The 23,396-nt window shown below is 43.2% G+C and overlaps 2 protein-coding genes across 11 annotated transcripts in view; one reads left to right on the top strand and one right to left on the bottom strand.

The window, feature by feature from the left end:
- Window positions 1–187: 187 nt before the first annotated feature.
- Window positions 188–10,012, top strand: LOC128908200 (retinol dehydrogenase 12-like). The gene is made up of 7 exons (XM_054197896.1): window positions 188–319; window positions 923–1,041; window positions 1,833–1,988; window positions 2,284–2,388; window positions 2,792–3,001; window positions 3,795–3,984; window positions 5,971–10,012. Exons 1-7 carry the CDS (start codon window positions 240–242, stop codon window positions 6,071–6,073), a joined length of 963 nt encoding a protein of 320 aa, XP_054053871.1. The 5' UTR covers window positions 188–239; the 3' UTR covers window positions 6,074–10,012.
- Window positions 10,013–10,403: 391 nt separating this feature from the next.
- Window positions 10,404–23,396, bottom strand: part of ZFYVE26 (zinc finger FYVE-type containing 26) — a 51,220-nt gene continuing 38,227 nt past the window's right edge. For 5 of the 10 annotated variants that reach the window (XM_054197885.1, XM_054197884.1, XM_054197889.1 and 2 more), the window contains 13 exons: window positions 22,789–22,860; window positions 21,425–21,519; window positions 21,113–21,333; window positions 20,336–20,483; window positions 19,018–19,227; window positions 17,943–18,158; window positions 15,971–16,168; window positions 15,454–15,656; window positions 14,759–14,900; window positions 14,148–14,207; window positions 12,625–12,807; window positions 11,888–11,932; window positions 10,404–10,804 (listed from right to left, as the gene is read on the bottom strand). In XM_054197885.1, the coding sequence (XP_054053860.1) occupies window positions 10,595–10,804; window positions 11,888–11,932; window positions 12,625–12,807; window positions 14,148–14,207; window positions 14,759–14,900; window positions 15,454–15,656; window positions 15,971–16,168; window positions 17,943–18,158; window positions 19,018–19,227; window positions 20,336–20,483; window positions 21,113–21,333; window positions 21,425–21,519; window positions 22,789–22,860 (2,003 nt within the window). In that variant the 3' untranslated portion in view covers window positions 10,404–10,594. Of the gene's footprint in view, window positions 10,805–11,887; window positions 11,933–12,624; window positions 12,808–13,121; window positions 13,267–14,147; window positions 14,208–14,758; window positions 14,901–15,453; window positions 15,657–15,970; window positions 16,169–17,942; window positions 18,159–19,017; window positions 19,228–20,335; window positions 20,484–21,112; window positions 21,334–21,424; window positions 21,547–22,788; window positions 22,861–23,396 lie in introns of those variants that run through there. The other 5 variants (XM_054197886.1, XM_054197887.1, XM_054197890.1 and 2 more) reach the window with 3 other exon arrangements.

The raw sequence follows: 23,396 nt of genomic DNA, 5'->3' as shown, positions 1-23,396 counted from the left end.
GACGCCACCCGCCGGCCACCGGCGCCGAGTCGTGTCAGGCGCTGGACGGGGCAGGCGCGAGAAGGTGTTGAGGGGGCCTTACGGCGCGCGGCGGGGGCGGGGCCGGGGTGGGAGGGCTGAGCCTGGGGAGGGCCCTGTTTGGAGGGGGCGGGGCCGGGCCGGGCCGGGGCGGGGCCGGGCCGGGTGGGTGGGGCGACCGCCGCCGAGCGCCGTCAGTGCGCCTGGAGCGGTCAGCAGGGATGTGCAGCAGCTGGGGAGCCGCGCTGGGGGCCGTCGTCTCCGTCCCCGTCCTCCTCCTTGTGGCAGCGCCCTACATCAGGTGCGTCTCACCGAGCGCGGGCCCGACCTCCCGGCGGCCTCCGCCCCGCGGCGGTCGGGCCTGCCCGCGCGCGGCTGAGGGGAGCACGGGTGAAATGGGTTCCTGTTCTCTCGCCTTCGCTGGGGGTGGGCGCTGTTCACGCAGCTCCGTAAGACTGAGGTGCCCGCGGCGGGCCCTGGAGCGCTCCCGGCGCTCGGCTCAGCCCCGGCACCGGCGGGGTCTATGCCGGGGTGTGGAGCCGGCGGGGCGCGGGCAGCGGCGGCCGCGGGGGCGGGGCCCGCCTTCTCCTCACGGCGCGGCGGCGGAGCCCATTGGCCGAGTTGGCGGCGGCAGCCAATGGGAGCCGTGGCCCCGCGACGCGAGGGCGGAGCGGCGGGGCCGGGGGAGGCGGGGCTTCTCGGGGTCGGGGGCGGACCCCGCCGGTGTTTGTCAAGGGCGGGGGGGTGGGTTTGGAGGGCGAGTGAGAACCCGACACAGTGGCCCGGTCACGACACGGTCGTGACCAACCGCTTTCGGGTAACGCCGCCCATGACTCCTCCGGGGCGAAACCGCGGTGTCCGGGTGCCCAGCCCGGTCCCCGTCCCCCTGATCTCTGTTTCGCAGGAGGTATGTCGCTGGCGGACAGTGCAAGTCAACAGCCAGGCTGGAGGGGAAGGTGGCCATAATCACAGGAGCCAACACGGGCATCGGGAAGGAGACGGCCAGGGACCTCGCCCGAAGAGGCAAGTGGCCAGCCATCGTCAGCAGGCATCCCCGTGCGGCTGATGGGCCTCAGGGGTCCCTTTTCGGGATCTAAGGGAGGAGTATCTTACGCTTACATTTAAGGGAATTGGATCCCACGGTTATTTCCAACGAGCCCAGGTGTTGTTCCTGCAGAGGCTGTAACCACTGAGGTGCAAGTCCCCAGTTCCTCATCTGGTTTCATCATTTGAGCTCCAAAAACGTGCCTTGTGACATGAATATGCTCTGCACTGCAGCCGTCTTGAGAGGACTGGGGAAGTTCCTGCTATCGCTGGGCTTTTGTACAAAGCTGGGAAACGCCATGAGTCAACTGCTGCGTGCTTTAGTTATTCATGTTTCAGGCTAATTTGGTTTAAATGCTTTTTGGGTAACTGGTAAGGAGATTAAGCTACCTGTTCGCAATCGGTTTAGAAATTACTGTGGCTGGAATCCAAGTATCTTCATGTGCTCCTGGCTTGACAATCCCATTTAGGAGCAGATGTAACCCTATCATACCAGTGTTGTGGTACACACTCCTGGCCTGGGAGAACCTGGACAGAGGCACTTGAGTTGCGCGTTGTCCTGGTCTGAAAACAGCTTTGGACTGGATTGGAGCTAACAACATAGTAGGAAAGGCTTTGTCCCTCCCAGCTGCTCCCCTGCCAATTCCCTGAAGACACAGTACATTGTTTGCAAGCACTGTGCATATTCAGCCTACTTGCCGTAGCCCTGATCATCCAGAGGGCTCCCAGTGATCTCAGCTTCTGTTCCTGTTTTTTTTCCCCCCTTGCAGGTGCGAGGGTGATTGTCGCTTGCAGAGACATAGCAAAGGCAGAAGCTGCGGCCAGTGAAATCCGAGCTGAGACAGGGAACCAGCAAGTCATTGTGAAAAAACTGGACTTGGCTGATACAAAGTCCATCCGGGAGTTTGCTGAGAAATTTCTAGCAGGTACAGTCTCTAGATCCTTCTTTTCAGTGAGAATATTTTACCAAGGACTGTTGTCTGCTCTTCTAGCAAATGCCAAATCCCTGCCCTGCGTACTTCTGTGCCACGTTGGGTACTGTGGTTCAAAGAAGGGATTGTCAGAGGCCACGAGCTAGTTTGTGGCAGGAGACTTATTTTATTGCGGCGATGTGGGTGCAACTCAAGACAGGCGTGGGGTTTTTTTGGCTGGCTTGTGCCACCTTCTTATCTGTCTTCGGTCTCTGTTTCCCTGTTTAAGGATGTCTGTTGTTTCTTGCAGAGGAGAAGGAACTCCATATTCTCATTAATAATGCTGGCGTAATGTTATGCCCGTACTCCAAGACTGCTGATGGCTTTGAGATGCACCTGGGAGTCAATCATCTTGGTAAGGCCAGTGGAGTCATGTTTGCATTCAATACTTGTGGCAAAATGCCAGAGGAACATCCTGCTTTCAGACTTTCTCTTCCTCATCCTTCCTTCTTGTGGAAGGATGGAAGGCCACAGTTAGAGTTCTGGAGATGCAATGCAATGTATTTGCTTATCATGGACACAATTTAAGTATCCGTACATGTTACCTGGGACATTTGAAATGTATGACAGCTGCAGCTTTTTGAAGCTGAGCAGAGCTTAACGGCCCCCAAAAAGTTCAGCTGTTGGGGGTGTTCTTTTCCCTGGACTTGAAACATGGGTAACAGTAAGATATAACAGGTAAGTAATACGTTCAAAGTACTTTAAAATTCCAGCAGGGGAACACTTCTGACAAGGATGACGTTTCCTCTCACCCCTAGGTCATTTTCTCTTGACCTTCCTATTGCTGGAGTGCCTGAAGCGGTCTGCCCCGGCCCGCATAGTGAACGTCTCCTCACTGGCTCATCACGGAGGCCGAATCCGCTTCCATGACCTCCATGGTGAGAAGAGCTACAATCGTGGCCTCGCATACTGTCACAGCAAATTGGCTAACGTGCTCTTCACCCGGGAGCTGGCAAGGCGGCTACAAGGCAAGTCCCAGAGGAGAGTGGAGTGTTTTTCCCGCTTGGCTTCTGAGCAGCATGGATGAGGAGGGTGGATCAAAGAAAAGTCTGGAAATTGGCTATGTAGAAATGAAGGCTCACTGACAGCTCTTTGATGCTGGAAGAAAATATTTCCTGTCTGTAAAGCACTAATTGTCTTTACGGCAACAGGGCCGAGGAGTTTGGTAGCCTGGCACAGTAATGGATTTTGTTTTTCTGTGAAAAACCTAGCAGCATCCACACAGACAATTGTGGTATGTGGCTGGAAGCTGAAAAAACAGAAGGAGCTGAACTACAGTTGCGGTCTGCAATGGAAAAGCTGAGGGATACTCAACTGCCAAGTGTCAGTTGTCTGTAAAATAGAAGCATAGGACTAGACAGTACCTCTTAAGTCATAACATCTGTCACAGCCATGTCATTCAGTCCTTCTCATAAACTTAAGTAGTCGTGTCTTGTCTAGGAAAGAAGTATTACAGTAAATCAAAAGAACCTGGTGTTCTCAAAAGCCTGATGGAAACTGCTTCTGCTTTAGGCCCTCTAGCACATTGTTTTGCAGAAGGCGTGTAGTGACTGCAGTGTTTGGAAGGGAGTGGGGGATGCTTCAGCAGGTGGCAGCTATGAGGGTTTCACTTACTCTCCCTCTATCTATGCCTGGACTTCTCCTTTCTCCAATTCTACCTGTAGAATATCTGCAGGTAGAATAGAGGAGTATATTAGCCTTTTTTTTTAAAGACCAATTGATGCATGCACAGTTGTCCTGGACTACTTTCTTTTGCCGTAGGCACTAAAGTCACAGCAAACGCTCTCCATCCTGGGTCTGTACATTCTGAGCTTGTCCGTCACTCGTTTGTAATGATGTGTCTGTGGAAGATATTCTCATTCTTCTTGAAGACACCTCAGGAGGGAGCTCAGACCAGTGTCTACTGTGCAGTAGCAGAAGAGCTAGACTCTGTGACAGGCCAGTATTTCAGGTAGGTGCAAGCTGACGGAGTGATACACTGTGGAAGGCAGCCTTGTTGGCTGGGGAAAATGAGACTTACTGTCATTCTTCGTTAAGAAGGGACTGGGTAAGAGGACGGCTGATAAGATTGAGGCTGACGAATACTAGAGCATTACCCCTTCCAGGTCTGTTGCAGTGGATATTGTGTTAGAAGAAAACCCTGACCTGTGCAACATTTCATGCAATAGCAGGTCATTGAGGGCTGGGAACATCACTGTACTCAAAGAGCAGGAATGGCTGTCACATGCTCGGAGCTCTAATCCTGATCTGCCTGAGACTTGGGCAAATCACTTTTCAGCAGAGCTGTTTAGTTAATGAGGTCACTTGAGTCAATCCTGGGAAGACCACTTTGGTTTTCTTTGTCGTTTTATCCCACCAGAGTAGAAGGGGCCTGTGCTCCCAGGGAGCTGGAAGGGCTGATGGTGCTGCAGAGCTAGGGGGGTAGATTTTTCAGGACTGGCATATGACAAAATGACTCAATTCTCCAGTGTGACAGACCCACCAGCTGGGAGGGACTCCTGCTGGGGTGCTTATCGTTCTGTCCTGCAAACTGTCTTCTGTAGCTCCCACTACAAACCCCGTTGTTTCTTGGCTTCTTTGACTTACTCCAGGACCCTGCATAGTCATGCCTTTTCCCCTCACCAAATAGCAGCCCAGAGCAGTTCCAAGTCATCATCATCTTGGATTTAAAGCCTGCCCTTTGACCAGTTTTTTGTTCAGATGTGTCTGTCAGCTTCCCACTGGGTGTAGAGCAGCATAACAATACTGGTTTGGGGAAATTAACATGAAAAGGTGTGGTTTGTTTGTTGGTTTGTTTTTTTTTTTTAATTCACCTGGATAGTGTTGGAACCTCTCCTTCTTTGCAGATGTTTCCTTTTGTGATATGTGACTGGATTAGTCTCTCTAATTACTTTGTCTGATCTTCACATGGGAGTTTGTGCCATCTTAATCAGACTTGAATATATAAATAGATGTCTTAATCTTCCCTGGATGACTGTGTGTCCCCAGGATATAAATGGAGCATTGATATGCTGGACTACAGAAAACTTTGGTTGATTTTAAATCATTAAAGAAAGGAGTTTTGGACTTGGTGCAAAATTAATAGCTTCAACAGTAATTCACAATTTACGTTGGACTAGCCTAAAATGCTTTTCACTTTCCAGGCAATAGACCATAAAGTGCAAGTATAGACATTAAGGAAAGAATTTGCATGCCACAGCAAGGCAGGTGGGGTCCACCAGAGCCATTTCAGGAACTTGGAGCTCTAAAAACACTAGGCTGGACAGAAATCTTACGAGATGCATTTTCCTCTATTCTCTTAACCCCCTGTGTTACTGAGCATCTAGTGTTACAGCTAAGGACATGTGATCCCTATTCAAGACAGAGCGCTGGCTGATTGTAGGAGTTGAGAAGAAAGGAGCCACAGTTGAGAGGATAAAGGAAAAGGGGGTAACCATACGTGGTTATTGCAGTGTTGTTATTCTGGGGCAGCTTTGCCCCTCATGCAATGGCAACAGAGTGGGATAAATAGTTTAGAATAAAAGGCTGTTTGAGTAGCTCTTTTGTAGCATTTGCTAGAAAAGATGCTCCCGCAGAAGCTTGGTTAGCGTTCATAGCCCTTTCTAGTGGTATTAATGACAATGTACACTGAAGAGCAAATACTAGAGCATATATAGGTTCCTTTAAGAGTTGAGACAAGAGATAGAGCTAGACTTGCTTGGCAGTTCTTGGTGCCACAGGGGCCACTCTTCCCTAGCCAGTTGGAAAGAAAGCTTTCTCAAGGTGGCTTAGCACCCACCCTTGCTCACTTGCTGGATTAGCTTCCTGCCCTTCTTCAGTTGGTCTTGAAGTTACGCTAATAGAAAGTAACCCTCACCTGAACAGACATTTCAGTGTGCTAATGCAGGCGGAGATCTTTGACTTAAAAAAAATAAATACAAAAATGTTCCCCTTACAGTGATTGCCAGCCAGCATACGTATCTCCACGGGGTCGGGATGATGAGACAGCAAAGAAGCTCTGGAGCGTGAGCTGCGAGCTCCTCGGCATCCAGTGGGACTGAGCGGCGCAGACCTCAAGTGTCTACCTGGCAGAGCCCAACGATGGTTCTCCTGGGAAGAGCATAGCTGAGAGACCTCAAGATGTGGGCTCTCATCATGAGATATTTCAGCTGCCCTCATGATGTCTCTGTGAACACAATCTAAAGTGAATTTCTGGAATATTACACTTAAGGATTGAGATTAGTAAGCAACCAGTCCCCCTTCCTAGCTGTAGAATTAGAGCACCAATGCAGGGAGCAACTGTTACTTGGTATCTCATGCAACAGCCAGAGGTGGCTGTTCTCTGGCTTTAGAATAGAAATGGAGGTTGCCGTCGTAGCTTTAGATTATGAAGTAACAAAGAATTAACTTTCTTAAATTTTTTTTTGCCTAACAGTAATAGTAAAGAGCTAGGACTCTAAACTTATCATCTGTGAGGTTATTTTCAGCTCCTACTATTTGACCTGGCAGAGTGAAAGTACTTTAAGAATTTAGGTTTTTGCAATACAAATGCTCTCAAGAACACAGAAACAGGTGCTGGCCTTTTTGTAGCATTAGGTAACATTTTTGAGTGGAATCAATTATTTTTTCACTATATTCTCTCTAAGAAACTGGACCCCAGGCCACTGAAGTATCTTGGCCCCAAATGCATATTGACTGCAGTAAATTAACCGAGGGTTGGCATATTTTTTGAGAACCCAGCTCTCAGGGCAGGCGACTGGGAGGTGAAAAGCCACAGGAGTGCCGCAGTTGTGCGTAGGCAAGTTGCTAAGAAAAATTAACCTCTCTCCTGTGAAGCATTGAGCAAAGATGGTGTAAAAGTTGTCACAATAAACCCCCCAGCTGCACTTTAAATGACTTTAGAACTTAGAAAAGAGAGCAGAATGAGTAAAGAACATCTCAGCTATGTTAAAAAAAAAAACAAACCCAAAACATTAAACAACTTCAGCTGAGACTTTAGCTTTAAATGACGGCAAACTACCTAGAGCTAAATAGCAGAAGCAGAGGTCGGGACCATAGTATCAAGATAGTCAGCTACAGTACAGGAAAGTAAGAATTGCACAGAAATCCTTATGTTTGTCTGCCCAGCAGTTACTGGCCTTGTCTGGCCAAGGCTGCCAGGCTGGCCTTGCAGTACCATACAGCCTGCTCTTCCAAAAGGCAGCTGGGTCAATCTATGTAGCAATGGGAATGCTCCGTTGGAGCTCTAGAACTACTTGGTGCAAAATGCTAGAATGCAGTCCATAATCGGAGATTATTTCTGAAAGAGTTAAGCAGTTAGAAAACAAGTACCATAGCTCATAAGATTATCTTCTACTTCTGAATAGAAGTCCAGAAGTTTTTGGACCTGCACATGAACGTGCCACTGTGATCAACTGCCAGTTTTGGGAAACAAATGCTAATTTTATGATTAATTTTTTCTGTCTGGATGCTATCTATGCAGATCAGTCCTGTGCTACCTCTGAGCAATACTAAATAAAGCCATTTCCTTTTTATAACAGGAGACCCTATCTTCCTTCAGAAATGCTCAATCAGTTTATTTGGTGTTGCTGTTATCTGCACCTGCTTTACAAATGTAAAGAACTTAGTTTGGGTAACATTTTAAAGTCCCTTTGTGTTTCTCTGTCACATTAGCTTTTTTCTTCCCTCTTTATACTTCGTCTTGAGTATGAAGCTAAATCCACAACCCCAGCAGTAGAATGCTACCTACCATTGCAGGCTGGGCCTGCTTTTTCTGTGTGAGACTCTCTGCTTGAAAGTGGCTTTCAGGAGCAATAGAAACTATTTTAAAAAAAAAAAAAAAAAAAGCAGAAAGCATCTCTAGGCTGAAATATTTTGCCCTTTTAGATCAATACTCTTCTGAAAGAAGTCTGATTGTGGATTTAACATAAGACATGTAACTACATATTTCCATAGACCCACACCCACTCTTTTTGACCTTGGGCAAGTGATTTATACCCTCTAGGTTGATCTGCAACATGAAGGAACTAAAGCTCATTTAGCTGTCTCAAAGAGAGGCTTGTGAGGGAGAGTTAGATTAACTTGCAAAACTCTCTTAAGAGGATTACTGGTCTGTGAGAGTACATGTATGAGGCTGAGCCAGCTACTGGGAGGACTTCTAAAGATGTGATAGTCCGATTGGTCTAAACGTTGAGGACGCTGTAGCTGAGAGAGATTTTTTTGCATGACAGAACAATTCCCCCCCTTCTAATTAAGCATAGCCAAAAGCAAAATACAGATCTAGAAAGCGAGCCCCAGCTATACTGAGATAAAAAACAAACAGAAGGTACATTACCAGTCATAATACTTTATTCTCTTTTTCATTGTAAACAAACCTTGGTCATTAATAGAGAAGTTCTGTTTAACTGGCAGTACTCAATCCCTTTTTGATGCTTAAAAATTCAAAGCCCCTTGATAATTGCACTATGCATGACACAAGGCAGTTAGTCAGGATCAAAATTCCAGTTCTGCTGGTAAGAGAAAGATCCCTATGATTCCAGGTTAAGAACACCAAATTACAACAAACACTCTATAAAGTGCATCAGGTACAGTGCAAAGAGGTCAGGAAAAAAGGCAGGTACAGAACTGACTGGTCTGCACGGCGAACTCCACTCTCTGTGCTCTACAGAGCAGAAGGAACTCGAGTAGAAGAGTGGGTATTACAGCAATGCAGATCTGGATACCCACAAACAGTAAAAACCTCCTCCCCATAACTAGAGATTTGGAGATGATCGAAGACATGGATAGTGTCACGTTTTAGGATTAGCCTAACAGCTGTAATCTGAGGGAAAGCTAGGTCAGTCTGGCAAAGAAAACAAAAGCAGCTTTCATTAGTACTGCTCACTAATGAGATAATGCAAATAAGTGGTCAGGAGATTCTGAAAGCTAAATGTGGTCATTTCTGAGCGCTTAGCTCCGAGACATTTCTAGCCCTGCTCTAGCGAGCGGAGCACCTCCAGGAGAGGTGTTTATGTCAGTGGAGCACTGCTCATGAAACACTGAAGGAAACGGACCAAGTCGTTTCCACTGCCACGGAAGTCTGTTCTGTCACTACAGTGAGCTTGGGGATAGTGCAAAACTCTTATTTGACAGTCTCAAAATTACTTTATGTACTAGAACTATTTACATCACACTTCAGAAAATCCATTGTTTCTTTTGAAGTAAATAACTAAATTTTTTAACAGAAGAGTGAACTAGTTCTCCTACCTCTTATGCTGAAATACACGTAAACTGCAAATGCAAACTCTTGTGGAGTGCCATGTTTTGTTCTGTTTCTTTTTGAAGGCCCTACTGCCATCTACCTTTCTTCTGCCCATTTCTCATATCCCAGTCTCAGCTGCAGAGAAGCAGCTGCTTTTTCTCAGCATCCATGAACACAGCCATTACACAAAGATTCCTGCTTTTTCATAAAACTGAGTTAACCTAACACTTCCAGAGCAAAGCCTGTCGGTGTAGTCTCTACAGGATGTCTGGTTAATAAAAATTCAGTCTGGTGTTCTATTGTACCTGACAGGGACAGATTATTCTGGTAAGAAACAAGTAAATCCCCGTGTGACAGGGATACAGACTGCCTGATGAATTTTCACAGCTTGCTCTATCCTTATTTTCTGCCATACCTGATGAAAAACCATGGAAGTTTACTGGCAACCATTCAGTGATAAAGCTGCATTGCAACAATTTATTGGATATTACTGTGGCAAAGAAAGAGGTATGTGATTTTTCGACTATTTTAAAGTATTATTTTCCCTTTGTATTCCCCTTGCAGGATATGCCCTTTGTAACTTCATCCATCTAGTAAGGGCTCAGGTGCCGTATGTATGGCACACATCATACAGTGTGACTCGTTAAGTAGAAACCTACCATGAAGAATCAGTTCCTACCTTTTCATATGACCTAAAGAAATTGGGCACGTCATACTAGTGGGAAAATAAAATGGGGGAAAAAAAAAAAAAAAGAGAGAAGAGTAGCAATGGTTTGTATAGAGGCTTAAAAACAATCTCTGAATTTCAGTCTTTGTAAAAGATCTCCCCAGTCTTGAAAAAGTTTACAGGAAATCCATAATCACAAAAAGTTTTATACTGCAGGCTACATTGAGTTGATGAGATTTTTCTGTCCCCTCTATATAGGTTTTCTGGATTAAAAATAAAAACCACACAATAAACTTCAGTGCCTTCCAAAAACAATCAACAACAAAAAAAACCCCACAACAAAACACCACCACCCCCCCCCCCAACCCAGAAACAGAAGTGCTCTCTTCCATACACCAAAATTCTTGCTTGTTCGGTTTGAAACTGTCCCCCCCACCCCACCCTTCCCCATCAAAAAGATAGCCAAAAAAACACCCTGAGGTAGTGACTGTCAAAATACAGGACTGGCACTTGTAATTTAGTTCCCTTCCTTTCACCAGAGGCACATCAGCAGCATCCATTTGCCACCAACACCAGTCAAGAGACTTCCATTTTACCAAGAGATCGCTGAACCACACATCTTTAAGCTCTCTTGAAGCCCTCTCCTTCTGTATGATGGTGAATGTCAATTACTTTTTACTTCCTGGTGCTCTGGGGAAGCCGATTTCTTGTTTTGGGCTGGTGCACTGAGAGCCATTGGGTACAGATGGCCTTCACAACATCATCTCCGCTGTTCTCGGCCAGCTGTCGCACATGCTGGACTAGCTGCACTGCTCTGGACTTCTCCTGTCTCACCGAGACTAGATAGGCAGAACGCAACTTGTTGCACATCACGTAAGCCTGGATCTGAAGCACAAGAGGCAGTCACAATCTGTTTAGAAGGCTGTAGTAAACTAACAAGGCAAACTTAAGCAAGGAATCATTGGAGATACCTAGTTCAAGACACCTGTTGTACAAGGCAGTAGCAGCACATTATGAAGCTGAGCACAGAATGGAGGAGATAGCAACGTAAAAGATGAAGAGACAGCTGTATATTAAGTTTGTCTCTTGTGGAGACTCCTTCAGAGTATCGCCATGAAATCAACATCAGGAATCCCATCACATGCATTGTTACCATATCCTCCTAGCAAAGTAATTTTCTTCCATTGCTGCTTCTACAACAGCTCACATCTTTCAGTGATAAATCTTATATAAAGGCAGAGTGAGAAGCCCATTTTTCAATCTAGTTTGTCAGTTGGAGCAGAACAGAGGAGAGTCACAAATCTTAAAAGTTTTATTCCCAGCTATGCCACTCAAGATCTATGACAAGCCACAGCCTCTTCATCTATAAACACGCATCTAGACTTTGCATATTTATCTGTGACTCTCCAGTGGCTTGGCAGGCTGGTATGAAAGCTAACAAAGAAACCAAGTATTTAGGCCTCGCTTTTGCTAAGAAAGAAGTATATTAGAATTGGAGCAGTTTTATCATTTAACTCTCGATCACAATGGAAATAGGCTAATCCTGAAACAGTAAACTGAAACGATCATCTTGGAGATATGTTGATCCTCATCAGCTGTCTGCCATCACTGGAAACTTACATGCACTGATATGAAAAGCTGGGTAACAAAACCAAGAGATCTACCAATGAGCTTCTCTGAAATACTTTTCCTCCCACTATAACAAGTGCCTGGCCCTCACTCTGAGGGCTGTCAAGGAACCAAGAGGGATAACATCAATCACTACTTTCATGTCACAGCTCTACAGTCACAAACAACAGAGCCTTGGGGAATTCCTTGTGATTTCTACAATCTAGGAAGTGGCCTTCAAAACTTTGGCCTGAGTGAGGATGAGAACAAAGAAGGTGAAGGAGAGCATATAGCCTGCAGAGCAAGACTAGGCTGTTTAGCTCTTGCTAAAGGAGTTCCATCTACTGTACTTTTACTTACCTTGTTTTCATCACTGTCCATATCCTGAATCAGATTATCCAGATCCTGTATCCAAAGAAGGGAAAAGGTGTTCAGATTTAGAGTGACTACAGTTCACAAACATTTACCCCACCAGGGACCAAAACCCCTGCATAATGGAAGGGCTGCTGAGATCACAGCTAGTTGGATCGTCCCAACTGCCCGTGCTGCACACGTAGAAAATACAAAGTCCAATTCTTCCCTTTATCACAGCTTCTCCTGCCTCCCATGCCTGTGAGGTATCCCTAGAGAATGCTATAAGGTCAGTATCTCGTCCCATAACTTGATCAAAAAGGGCATCTCCTTCCTTCACTGGGATGGAAAAGGCACTGTGGTAGGCAAAGGGAATCTTAAAATTGTTTCCTATGACAGAAACCTCCTGCCTCCACACGTCCTCTGTGTTGGCCAGGGAAGCCTCCCACCCCAATCAGGAGGATTTGGAAGGATCCTGTGAAGCAAAGGTTCTCTCCCCATCATGGGTAACCATTTGGGAAGTGCAGGGTAGGAGCATGCTACAGTTACCTATCGTTTCCTCTCAGAGTAACTAGCACAAGGCAAACCACACACTCCCACGCTGAAACAATGCCTGTAGCACACAGCCAGAAGATAGGAAGGACTCACTGAAAGAGCAGCACAGACACAACAGGATGGTTTCTCTGTAGCCTGTATTGTATATACCTATTTTCCTTCAAAAGGGACACAATGCAGGAAGGAATTACCTCAGCAGGAATGTTCTTGAACTCATTTAGACAGTTTAGGATAATGTTATCCCCATCATTTTTGGCTGCAACTCCAGACTCATTGACACACTTGAGGAGCTGCCGAATCTCACCGTACTTCTGCTGCTTCACCAGCTGCTTGGCCACTTTGCTGTACACTTCTGTAGCCTCCAGCTGGAAGTCCTAGAGGGAGTTGGAACAACAGAGCAACATGTTAAATACTCTCAGCAGGTTTTCTCACAGGGAGTCTATGTAACTGAGACAATCTCTCCTAAGAATAAAATATCACACCATGCTCCAAAAAGTCAAAGCTGTTCTGGGGCCCTCTGATTTTCCAGTCACCACTGCTCAGGGCTGGCTCAAAGGTTTTCTATAACCAGACTGGTAAAACTCAATTCTGCTCAAGAACAAGAACACTGTTACCGCCTCTTTTTCAGAGGTGGCAAACATCAGTTTTATTTCTTCTGGCAAGAGATCTTTCCTAGGTCTCTACCTACCTCTCCTTCACTTAGCGAGCTCCCACTGTATTCCTCCAGACACCCCACCAGCAGCCACCCTTTGTGTACCCCAAGAAACAGTAGGCAACTGACCATTGCACACCTCCCATGTGAAGGAAGAGATAATAAAAGCTGCGGACTGATCCTGCCATGAATAAAGCAAGAAAATTAAAAACAGGAAGGAAACAGAAGTGATGCTGGGCAGCTGGGTTCACTGCTCCATTTTTACTGGGGTGTAATGACTGCTGTTGCTGCTAAGTAGTGCTATTTTTCTAAGGCTCTCCATCTCACTACAAACAGGTGTTCTGCCTTGTACATCCTGACCGGAAAGAAGGAGCAGGGCCTGCCGTATCCAAAGATACTCTTTCAGTGTGCCACACGTCTGTCCAGAAGTGGCCCTGCTATACCCTCTGTCCCAGACAGGAGGCAACTGCAAATCACACTGCTTGAAGCAGTATCTTTTAGCAGCCCCTAATATATGGATGAGAAACACACAGAAAAGTTTGGAGGCTCACGAGCTATGCTGACTGATAAGCACCTCAACTTCTACTGAGGCATGAGACAGTAGAGGTCCCCAGAAAGAGTTTCCAGTTAATTAGCTTTGCTCTCTCAGCCAGAAGCATAGTACAGAGATAGCCCCAGCCTTATTTATTCACTGTGTCTTTGCATGGCTATCATGAACTGCAGAGAGCTACTAAGTCAGAACTCTCTACTCACATCTGTGATTGTGGTTTGCCAGAGTTAAGTCACTCAACAAGGTGCACAGCAAAGGAAAAGCTGTACTTAATTTCTCTGTAAGACCCAATTGGTTTGGAAGCGTCCTACTGAAGCAGCATCTTCATTTCCTTAGCAAGCTTCCTCCAAATACCCAGAAATTTAAGACTTGACCTAGTAACTTCTCTCAAAAGGGATTTTCCTTTTTGCAGATCAAAAGACGTTTTGCCAGAAAGTCTTTTGCTTAAGAAATCGCTGCTTGCAGCAGTTTCTTTTGTAATTATAGTGCTTGTTACATCAAGTTTTCCATACCTGAAGGACTCTAAATGCAATCCCAAACCCCTCCTCGATGTTTTTGCCTTCCAACATGACCTGAAGAGACAGGTGTAGACAAGTTTGTAGGATTAACATTCCTTTTTCATTACATACAGTTAAATAATAATGCATTTCCAGATTTTTCCCAGACAACAAAAGACAATACGTTACTTCAACGGAAACCAGCACCACCCCAACAAGTAGAGCAAATACAGGGTTTACTGTCACACACTCATTTCCTGTGGGACATTGGGCAAGTTGCAGATGCAGGTGAGCTGAAGTTAAGAAGGGTTAGAATAAGAGCAGTATTTACATCCTATTGTGGTTTGAAGCAAAGCATAGTCAAAAGGCACATTACTCTTTGTATTTGGGATCCTCTACCTCTGAAAGCCTGAACTTTTGAGAAGAGGAGCTCCAATTTCTCACGTGTTCTCTGCTACTTTGAGGAAAAACATGAATTTTTCATGAACGGTAGGTTGCATACATGCACAAGTAACCTGCCCATGAAAAATACAAGGGGCTGCTCCAACCATCATACGTTTCAACCTGTGTATGATGTTAGCATTGTTGACTAAAAATAGAGCTGTGTTTGAAATAGCAGTAAGTACCTTGCAAGCGACATCCATTTTCATGTTATTGTTTCCAAAGAGTGTGGGCAAGGAGGACCCTGTCATTTGAGAAGTTCCTGAGCTCTCACATCGATGCAGGAACTTTGTTACTTCCATCTGCAGATCAACTGTATTGATGTGCCTAGATAGAGGAAAAATTCTCACTTTATTTTGAAAGAGAGAAAGTGTCAATTGTTATTTGGGTGAATTTACTAATTTCCTGAACACATTTGAAAATTTGACATATTTCCAAACAATAATTATTTGAGTTACTTTTTGACTTTGTCTTTTGTGTAGCCAAGTCTGCAGCAATGAGATACTTTTCAGATATGTGCATTTAACATGCATCACAAGCTGAAGGTAAGCACTTGTTCGCATAATTTCAAAGTGAGACAGAGAATCTGCATCCCAAATAAATATCTGCTCCCTATTTTCCACCTCATCACATCACATACACTCCCCCCGCCTTTAAGTTAGAATCTAGCCTAAAAAAAAAAGAAAGAAAAAAGTCCCTAAGGAAACCATGGTATAAAAGCCCAAGTACAAAAGAGAACTGTCTAAGTTTACACTTCAACTTTTGAATACAGGGATTCAGTTATGTCTGGCACCTATAACTTGTACATAGTTGTATGTTGTAAGTTAACCCTGGTAGGAATTTCCTCCTTCCTATAATGTAGCTTCTTGTTTATAGATACCTCGACACATCTGCAGCAGACATTTTCTTCCGAAAAGTGAAAGCCATTTTTTTCCTTCCTGAGCTTCTTGAGACCTCCTGCAGATAGACTTTGAGATGGTCCTTGATCTTTAGAAGCCACGTTTGTTTGCCTCCCAGTTCAGTGTAAGACTTTGCTCCATGAGTGAAAAATCTAATGCAGGTCATGGCAGCACGAACGTGATCCTGGAAGAAATATACTGAATACTAAGACGGACCAAAGTATGCCACCTTCAGTAATCGTTGTCTGCGCTGAAGTGCTCAGGCAACGCTCTGTTTTCTTTCAAAAAATATTTAAGCTACTGCAATGCGCCAGATCCATGACAAATGCACAGCAGGTCAGCTTCAGTCAGGCTCAAGCCTTCCTATCTGTTTTTTAAGATTGCAAAGTAGCAAAAAATATACTTGTCCATCATGTAGATTTATACCAAGATAAATAACCAAAAGTCTGACAGTATTCAACATTTCACTGAAAGAGATGGCACTGACCCTCATCTTACCTTCATGAACTGTTGCAGCTCATACAGAATATGGTAGTAGTTCTTTCTCTGCAAGTATTTGCAGGCTGCAATCAAGTAGACTCCCCAGCTCTCCAATCCTGGATCAATGGTTTCTAGCAAGTTCTCCAACATATGCAGTTTTCCACTTTCATAACTTGGAATGAAGATCCCTTCAATGAACACTTCTGATGGGGATTCCTACACAAACATCAGAAAGGCAGACTTTTCCTTACATCCAGTTGGAGTTTCCCTTGCTCCAAATTGCATCCCGTGTCTCTTACCGTTTTACTGTGCACATGTGAGATAAGCCTGGCTCTGTCTTCCCTATAATTACCCAATTGGTAGCTGAAAACAGCGCATAGATCTCCTTTTGCCTTCTCTTCTTCAAGCTGGAAAAACCTAGCTCTATCACTCCACTTGGATACCGTGTCCTTCAGGCCCCTAGCCACATCAGTGGCCTTTCATGAGACTTGCTCCACTTGTACAATCTATTTTTTGTACTAGGGAACCCAAAACTGGGCACAACAGTTCAGATGAAACCTCACAAGTAGTGAGCTGAGGGGGATATTTACTGTCCTTGACCTTCTGACTATGGTCTTGCAAATGCAGCCTCACATGTTAATATTACTGTGGAAAGAAGTATGTGTGACAACATGGCCAACATAAATGTTTTAAAGACATGATATGGATTTTATTTTTTTTTAAATCTCAGCTACAATGCCTGTACACAGAAAATGTTTCCAAACAACCAACTGCAAAATGTTTCACCAGAAGCCTAGTACCTTACAGCTTTAACTTAATGCTTCCTCTCTAGTTTGCATGATCGCTACCAGTCTCCTTGTCCAAAACTTCCACATCAAATTGTATGTCTAGAGTATTTTCAAAGTCTGCCACTTAACTAGAGAAACTATTTCACCAACACTGCAAAAATATGCAACTTTTCTTTAATGGCAAATTTAAACTGCTATAACAGTCACACTTGAAAAGCAAATTTAATATTCAGGTGAGTACAGGAGCTTAGAATGACTCATGATAAAATGAGAAAGCAGAGCTGATAAGACAACTTAATTTTCTATTAATAAAGTTCATAAGCAGACTGAAGGTAATGGAACTCAGTGTTTCAAGTTGTACATTCTCAATAAGAATTATTTCAAATAATAAAAAAAATAATCAGTAAATCAAACACTAGCACAGAAACTTAAAGAAAACCAACAAAACCCCATGCACTTAGCAGCTTTCAAGCTAGTGAGATGTAATGGAGTCACATCTCCTAAGAAGCATCCTTAATGGATTAGCGAGAACCTTGTTGGAATCATTTCTAGGTTTAATTGCAATTTAGCACCAACTGAACTGTTTCCTGCAAACATTCTTAAACCATCCTATATTATGCAGTTCTTCTAAGGGAGAACTGGAAACCACTTTTTGGCTTCCCTAGATTTCTGTCCTCTGGGACATGATCCTGTATTCCCTTATGTTCCTAACAGTTAAAAAAGTGCAAACGTGGGTGTCCGATTCAAAACAACAATACCAAGAGACATAGCCATTGTAATAGACAGTAAAGCGTCTAGTGTTATTGGCATGCTGGAACTCAAAATTTTCCTTCTGTCTTCTGAACTGTATGACAATAGTCCCAGGCTTGCAGCTTTGTAGAAAAATTACAAAGTGCTGTTGATGCAGGACCTCTACCAAAAAAAGATAAAGCACTTTCTACTCTCAAGAAACCGCTGTTTCAACACAATGGGGAAGAGAGATTAAATACGAGATGTAAAGATCAAAGTTATTTTTTCACGTCACCGAATTCTTGTTGGTCACTGGATAGTTTGTATAACAACATTGAGGACCTCAGAAAACTCCCATGCAGAAAAACACCCAGAATGCTGCGTGATGCTCGTTACCATCTTAGACTGGCCTTGAAGTCCTCTTAGCTACTTTTCAAATTTCAGTTTAGGTGATGGCAAACTAGATTACTCACCTTATTTAACAAGTGAAGCAGTGCTTCTCTCATACAGTCATGCCTCATATAAAAGCTTATTATCGCCAGATTAGTGCCATAACTATGTAAATAGAACAAGCACTCTTGATAGTAGCTGTTGTGTTGAATCTTCCCCTCACACATCATCTCCAGAGACAGACGACTTGTTCTCAGTGTTGCTTCGAGTTCCCTCAATGTGGCAAAGTAATCATCGTCCTGCCATTAAAACAGAGAATTAATGATACATGATGAGTAAGAGGCGAACTTTCTTTTCTGTTAGATTTTGTCACTCAGCCCTGAAGCATTTCTGTTATTGTTCATTTTAAAAATAGATCGCTTAGAGGGGTGAGAAGCCAGTAATGCTTTTTATAAACTTTAGATTGGAATCCTGCTATCAACAGAGGTGCTGAATGTTGCTGTAGTTAGCATGGCTGTTTCCAGGGACAGACAGGAGGCTTATTTATTTAAACACAATTCCACTGTCAACAGCTACTTCAATAACCTAGTTCAAACAGGCTTTCTTATTCTCCTAAAATATGTACTACGAAGAGGTCTTTCATCATTATGACTCTGCAGTTACTTAGTACTAAGAGTCATTTTTTGGTATCTAATCAGAACTTCCAGAGCTAATTCCAAACCATGTAATAGTGCTTGTTGACAAGGAAAGAAAAGTGGGACAGCATTTGTAAATTCTTCTTTAAATTCCTGCAAAGTTATCAGAGTTTCAGTAGAAAAACAGCATCACCGCAGCATCACAGCATATTGTTGGGATTGAGTTTAGTTTCCTCAGACTGTAATAACAACACGTTAAAACCAGTACAGCTTCTTTGCCCTCCACTAAGTATGCCCCAAATTACTACGAAATCCTATGATCTGGTTCTCAGCCACCAATTCACTGTGATGAAATAGCTAACAAATTTCTCAACAATATTCAGTTTGCAATATACAATCATGACAACAGAAGGGAAAAACCTAACACTTAATATTGCAACATGCATTGCTATACAACGTGTATTAAAACATCATTACTTGGCTTTGCTATAGCCCTTCAGTGCAGCCAGAACAGAAGACTTACCGCAATGAGTATAGGTTTCACTGTGGACTCCAAGTACTGTATCACATCCTGGACCAGCCTCGAACCATGGTTCAGCTGGTTTAGATCCATAGGTGGCTTTAAACATCGGTTAAACTTCTCTCTTGCTGAACTTAAATTTCCAGCTTTAAGGCAAGCCATGCCCCAGGCATGCCATGCTCCACCTGGATCCAACCCAGATTTTGTAGAAACCTAAATTCAAAACTGTTTGTTAATACTGCAAGACGGTCCCGGTACAGAAAACAGGAAAACTGGCTTATCACACAGTCTGTGATTGTGACCTTTCACTTCCTATAGTACATTTCCCATTAAAAACAAAACAGAATACGAAAAAATCCATGTTGATTATTTCCATATCACTGACACAAAATGCCAACTACCAGAACACCCATGATCTCCAAATGCAGAAGTATTGTTTATTGTACAAGTTTAAGCAACTATCTATCTTGGAAATTACAGTTCAGCAGTTTTAAAACTCAGGACATTTTCACATCTGCTTTTCCAACACAGATGATTTTTATAAACCAGAATTCATCAGGTTTGTGGTTTAAAAAAAAAAAGTAACAGAAGATGCTTCATGAACTGCCAGGAAATGTTTTATTCCAAATAATTTTGCTGGTCAAATTTTTTCTTGATTTTCCTTGGTAGACCAGCTGCCTTTAACAATGAACTGGTTTTATTCAAACAGGTTGCCTATTCTTGCTGTTTATTACCCCTTAAAAATCCTAATCCTGTTTGTAGTATCAGAATTCTGTTCTTAAACTGCAATGCCATAAAACAGAGGTTTATGAAATCCTGGGAGCATGGGGAAGACAGAAGATGACAAACCACACCAGATGAGCTCTGAAAGACAGATTTGCCACCATTGCTGATTTCCAAGTAAACGCTTGGGAAATGTGCCTTACTAACGTCTGCTGCAGGATTAGAGACAAATGAAATCGAACATACAAGCTTCAGATAAAGTCCTGCCACAAAGGATGTCTCAACCCTTCTACTGGATGCAAGATTCCTCTATTTAATGACTTTCTTCCCATTAGTCCATTCCAATTTTAATTGTATTGGGAAACAAGGCCACTACCATTCCCTTCAGCATCCTGCTCCACAGCAGGACTTTTCCTTCTCAGAAATTATTTTCTAGTGTTCAGAAAATTATTTCTTCCTTGTTTAAAAACCTAATCCCAGTTGTAACTGTTTAAATATTGTCCATTTCACACATCACATCCACCTGAACTCAGGAGGGAGAAAAACAAAAGCCACTACAGAAGCATTATGAACACTGACATCCCTCCATTGTCATTACCTCTATAGCTAGTTGATAGTACTCTGCTTCCAGAAGCCGATTTCTTAATCTTGTTACTGCTGCAGGGAGAAGAATCTGATCCAAAGATGGTATTGGACGGTAGGCAGCAGCAACCAAAATATTCAACACATCCACTTTGCTGATGTAGCTAGGAGGAAACAAAGAGGTTAAACAAATACAAACAACTTCCACTATTATCAGACACTTGAACAACTTTATGTCAAAGACAACCCTTAGAACACTGGTTCCTAATCACCAGTATACCAGGTTTCTCTATCCGTCATACTATCCTGTTCAGACTATTTTTTATTGGGCTTTTTGCCACATTCAGTGGAACACTGGCAGATGCTGATTGCAGGCACCAGCTATATGTTACCAAATCAAAATAGTACATGTAAAATTAATATGTTACACCCGCCACCTCAAGCTCTGTAGGACAAAACCTGAGAAAAGTGTAACATGCTTATTCTCTGGAAATGCAGGTTTTAAATCCTATGTTGAAATATAGACTGAAAGCAGATACACAACATCAGAAGTAAAATATTTACCCCAGTCTTAGTGCATTACCTGAGAATTTCCTCATTAATTATTATGTGGTCACATTACATGAATTTCTACTATTTGGACTCCTACATTGTTCTTACATTATGAACTTCTCGTTTAAAACTTCCACAGTACAATCACAAAACAATCCTTCCCACCCTCCACTCCCCAGTAAAAAAGGATAATGGTCTCGACAATAGCTCAATACATGCTAGTGAACATCTGATAAATCACCTGTCACAGAGCGCTAGATCCTGGCTCCTTCCAGCTTTTACAAACATCATTTTGGCACTGAAGAGCAATTGTTTCATGATGTCCATAAGGAGACCAGCATCCACCTCAGGATTAGTAAGCCCTTGGGACAACTTGCAGCAGTGCTCTATCAGTTGGTGGCCACACACTATGCTGTCACTGTGCAGGCTAAGGATGGCAATACACAAGGAAGAGCTGGGAGCCTGACAATTCGAGGAAAGACAGACAAACATGAGTATTGAGGTAGTTCTCCAGGGAACTGCTTATATTGGACTCTCTTTCTCCAGACCTCACCTGTTCATAATAAAATTCACTGCGTACAATTTCATTCTCCTCTTCATTCAAGGAAAAAATCCATTCAAGCTCAGTTGCCTTGGGTATTCGCACCACTGTGGAATATTCATTATTAGAAGTTTCTGCAGCCAAAAAAACAAACCAGCAGGTAGAACCACTGTACAAGAAGCAACAAATCTGGCTAAGGACACATAACGCAGAGTATTCCTATACTCTCGTAAAACAGTGATCTGTAATCCTCCTCTTGTGCCACTTCCCGCTAGTATCACATGACCAGGACACAGATTACAGAAACATTTCCATTCCTCAGCAGGCTGCCAAATTTTACCTAAACTTACTCTCACTGTTACCAACACCCTGTCATCAAAAACTGGCTCCAGTACCATGTCTTCAGATGATTATCCAACTCTTACCCTAGAGGACATCAACCACAGCAACCACCCCTCTTTAGCCTTCCCTCAGGCACGTTATTAAATATTTCTGAGCAGGAGCAAGTGAAAATATGAGAGCTGTGGGTTACAGCTAAAAAAGGAAACTGAAGAACCAGTTGTAAAAGAAGGGGTAAATTGACTTAACTGCCTGTATATTCTTTCTAGAATTCAGGTTATTTGAACATATAGTCCAGCAGCTTTAAGACATAAGATTGTGAGAAGATGAGCTAACTCCTTACATTAAGTTTTCACACAAAATAGTACTGTAGAAAATTGGAGTTTTGATCAAATGATTCAAGAAATTTTATTTCTGCGGAAAGCCTTTTTCTTTCCTCCAGATTAAGGAAATTTCTATTTTGAAATTAGTAACACAGAATAGCTACAAATCAAACAGTGTCTGTCATTTGAGTGCAGCTGAGAATGCACAAGCCCTCTGATGTTCAAGTTTGTGATTGTGGTTCCTAGCAGGAAAACAAGGGCCAATCTCACAATCCTAAAAAAATGGAGAATAATGCTAATTTGCTACTTTTTCCCCTGATCAATTTCCTCTTTTCCCTGGAAAAACTTAAAATTAAAAAAAAAAGTCTCAAAATTCACTGTTTTAGATTTCATAGAAAGCCGTTAGTGTTGAGTAACTCTAAAACTGTAGTGTGAATAAAAAAAATAAAATAAAAAAGAAAAACACTATTTCTAAATTGAAGCGGAAACTGGAATAATTACAATAAACCAGACTTGAAAACATTTGATAATAATGTTGTCCTTTTTTATCTGTGAAGAGACTTCTGCACAGACTCAACAGATAAGGTAAAAAAGCAGAATAAAACACTTTTTCTCTTATATCTGAGGACTTCCCTACTGTTCTTATTCACTCCTACTGAATCATATGGGCCCAGTGATGTGTAGCAATGCTGCAGGCAAAGAGAAAGATCTAACCAGTAGCAGCAACCCAGAAACTGCATTTCAGCTGTTTCAGTCTTGTAACAAAGGTAGCAGTAGTGCAAACTTCTGTCAACAGCAAAAAAATAGAAATAAATAAGAAAAGCTGAAATAGACCATCATACATAAAAAGGGACAAGTTAGGAAAAATACAAATTACTGCTATAAACACTTCAAATAACTATGTTTTCATCTGCCAGAATTTCATGTCAGTGTAGGAAAATTTTGCAGAATCACCTCAAACACCAGACTAAGCAACAAACAGTAAATACTTTCTGAGGAAAAATGGCAGAGTAAAAGAAAAAAAAGGTCAACTAAATTTTGTTATTATTCCTGAAGTGTTATGATATTAGATGTGGAAACTGAGGCACTGAGGAGAAATTACTAGTCCATATCCACACAATCAGCAAAGGAGACGGAACTCAGGACACAATCAGACCCACGAGAGGGGCCTCATCCTGTACTACCCCCAGCCAGCAACATGAAATGCCACAGCACACTGCAGTGGTATTCAGAGTTATACTATCGTGGTTTGTAAAAAGAGGATCACTCTGCACAGCTCTGTAGTGGGTTAATTAATTCCCACTCATACCACAGCCTCCCAC

The sequence above is a fragment of the Rissa tridactyla genome, chromosome 4, assembly GCF_028500815.1.
Source record: "Rissa tridactyla isolate bRisTri1 chromosome 4, bRisTri1.patW.cur.20221130, whole genome shotgun sequence".
In the NCBI taxonomy this organism is placed as follows: Eukaryota; Metazoa; Chordata; class Aves; order Charadriiformes; family Laridae; genus Rissa; species Rissa tridactyla.
The sequence above is the reverse complement of the archived record's forward strand: the minus strand, read 5'-3'. Positions and strand labels throughout refer to the sequence as shown.

Coding starts and splice junctions, on each gene's coding strand:
- LOC128908200 (XM_054197896.1), top strand. CDS start 240: ATGTGCAGCAGCTGGGGAGCCGCGCTGGGGGCCGTCGTCTCCGTCCCC. Junction 3,002..3,794: donor GCTGGCAAGGCGGCTACAAG/GCAAGTCCCAGA, acceptor CTTTTGCCGTAG/GCACTAAAGTCACAGCAAAC. Junction 3,985..5,970: donor GTGACAGGCCAGTATTTCAG/GTAGGTGCAAGC, acceptor TTCCCCTTACAG/TGATTGCCAGCCAGCATACG.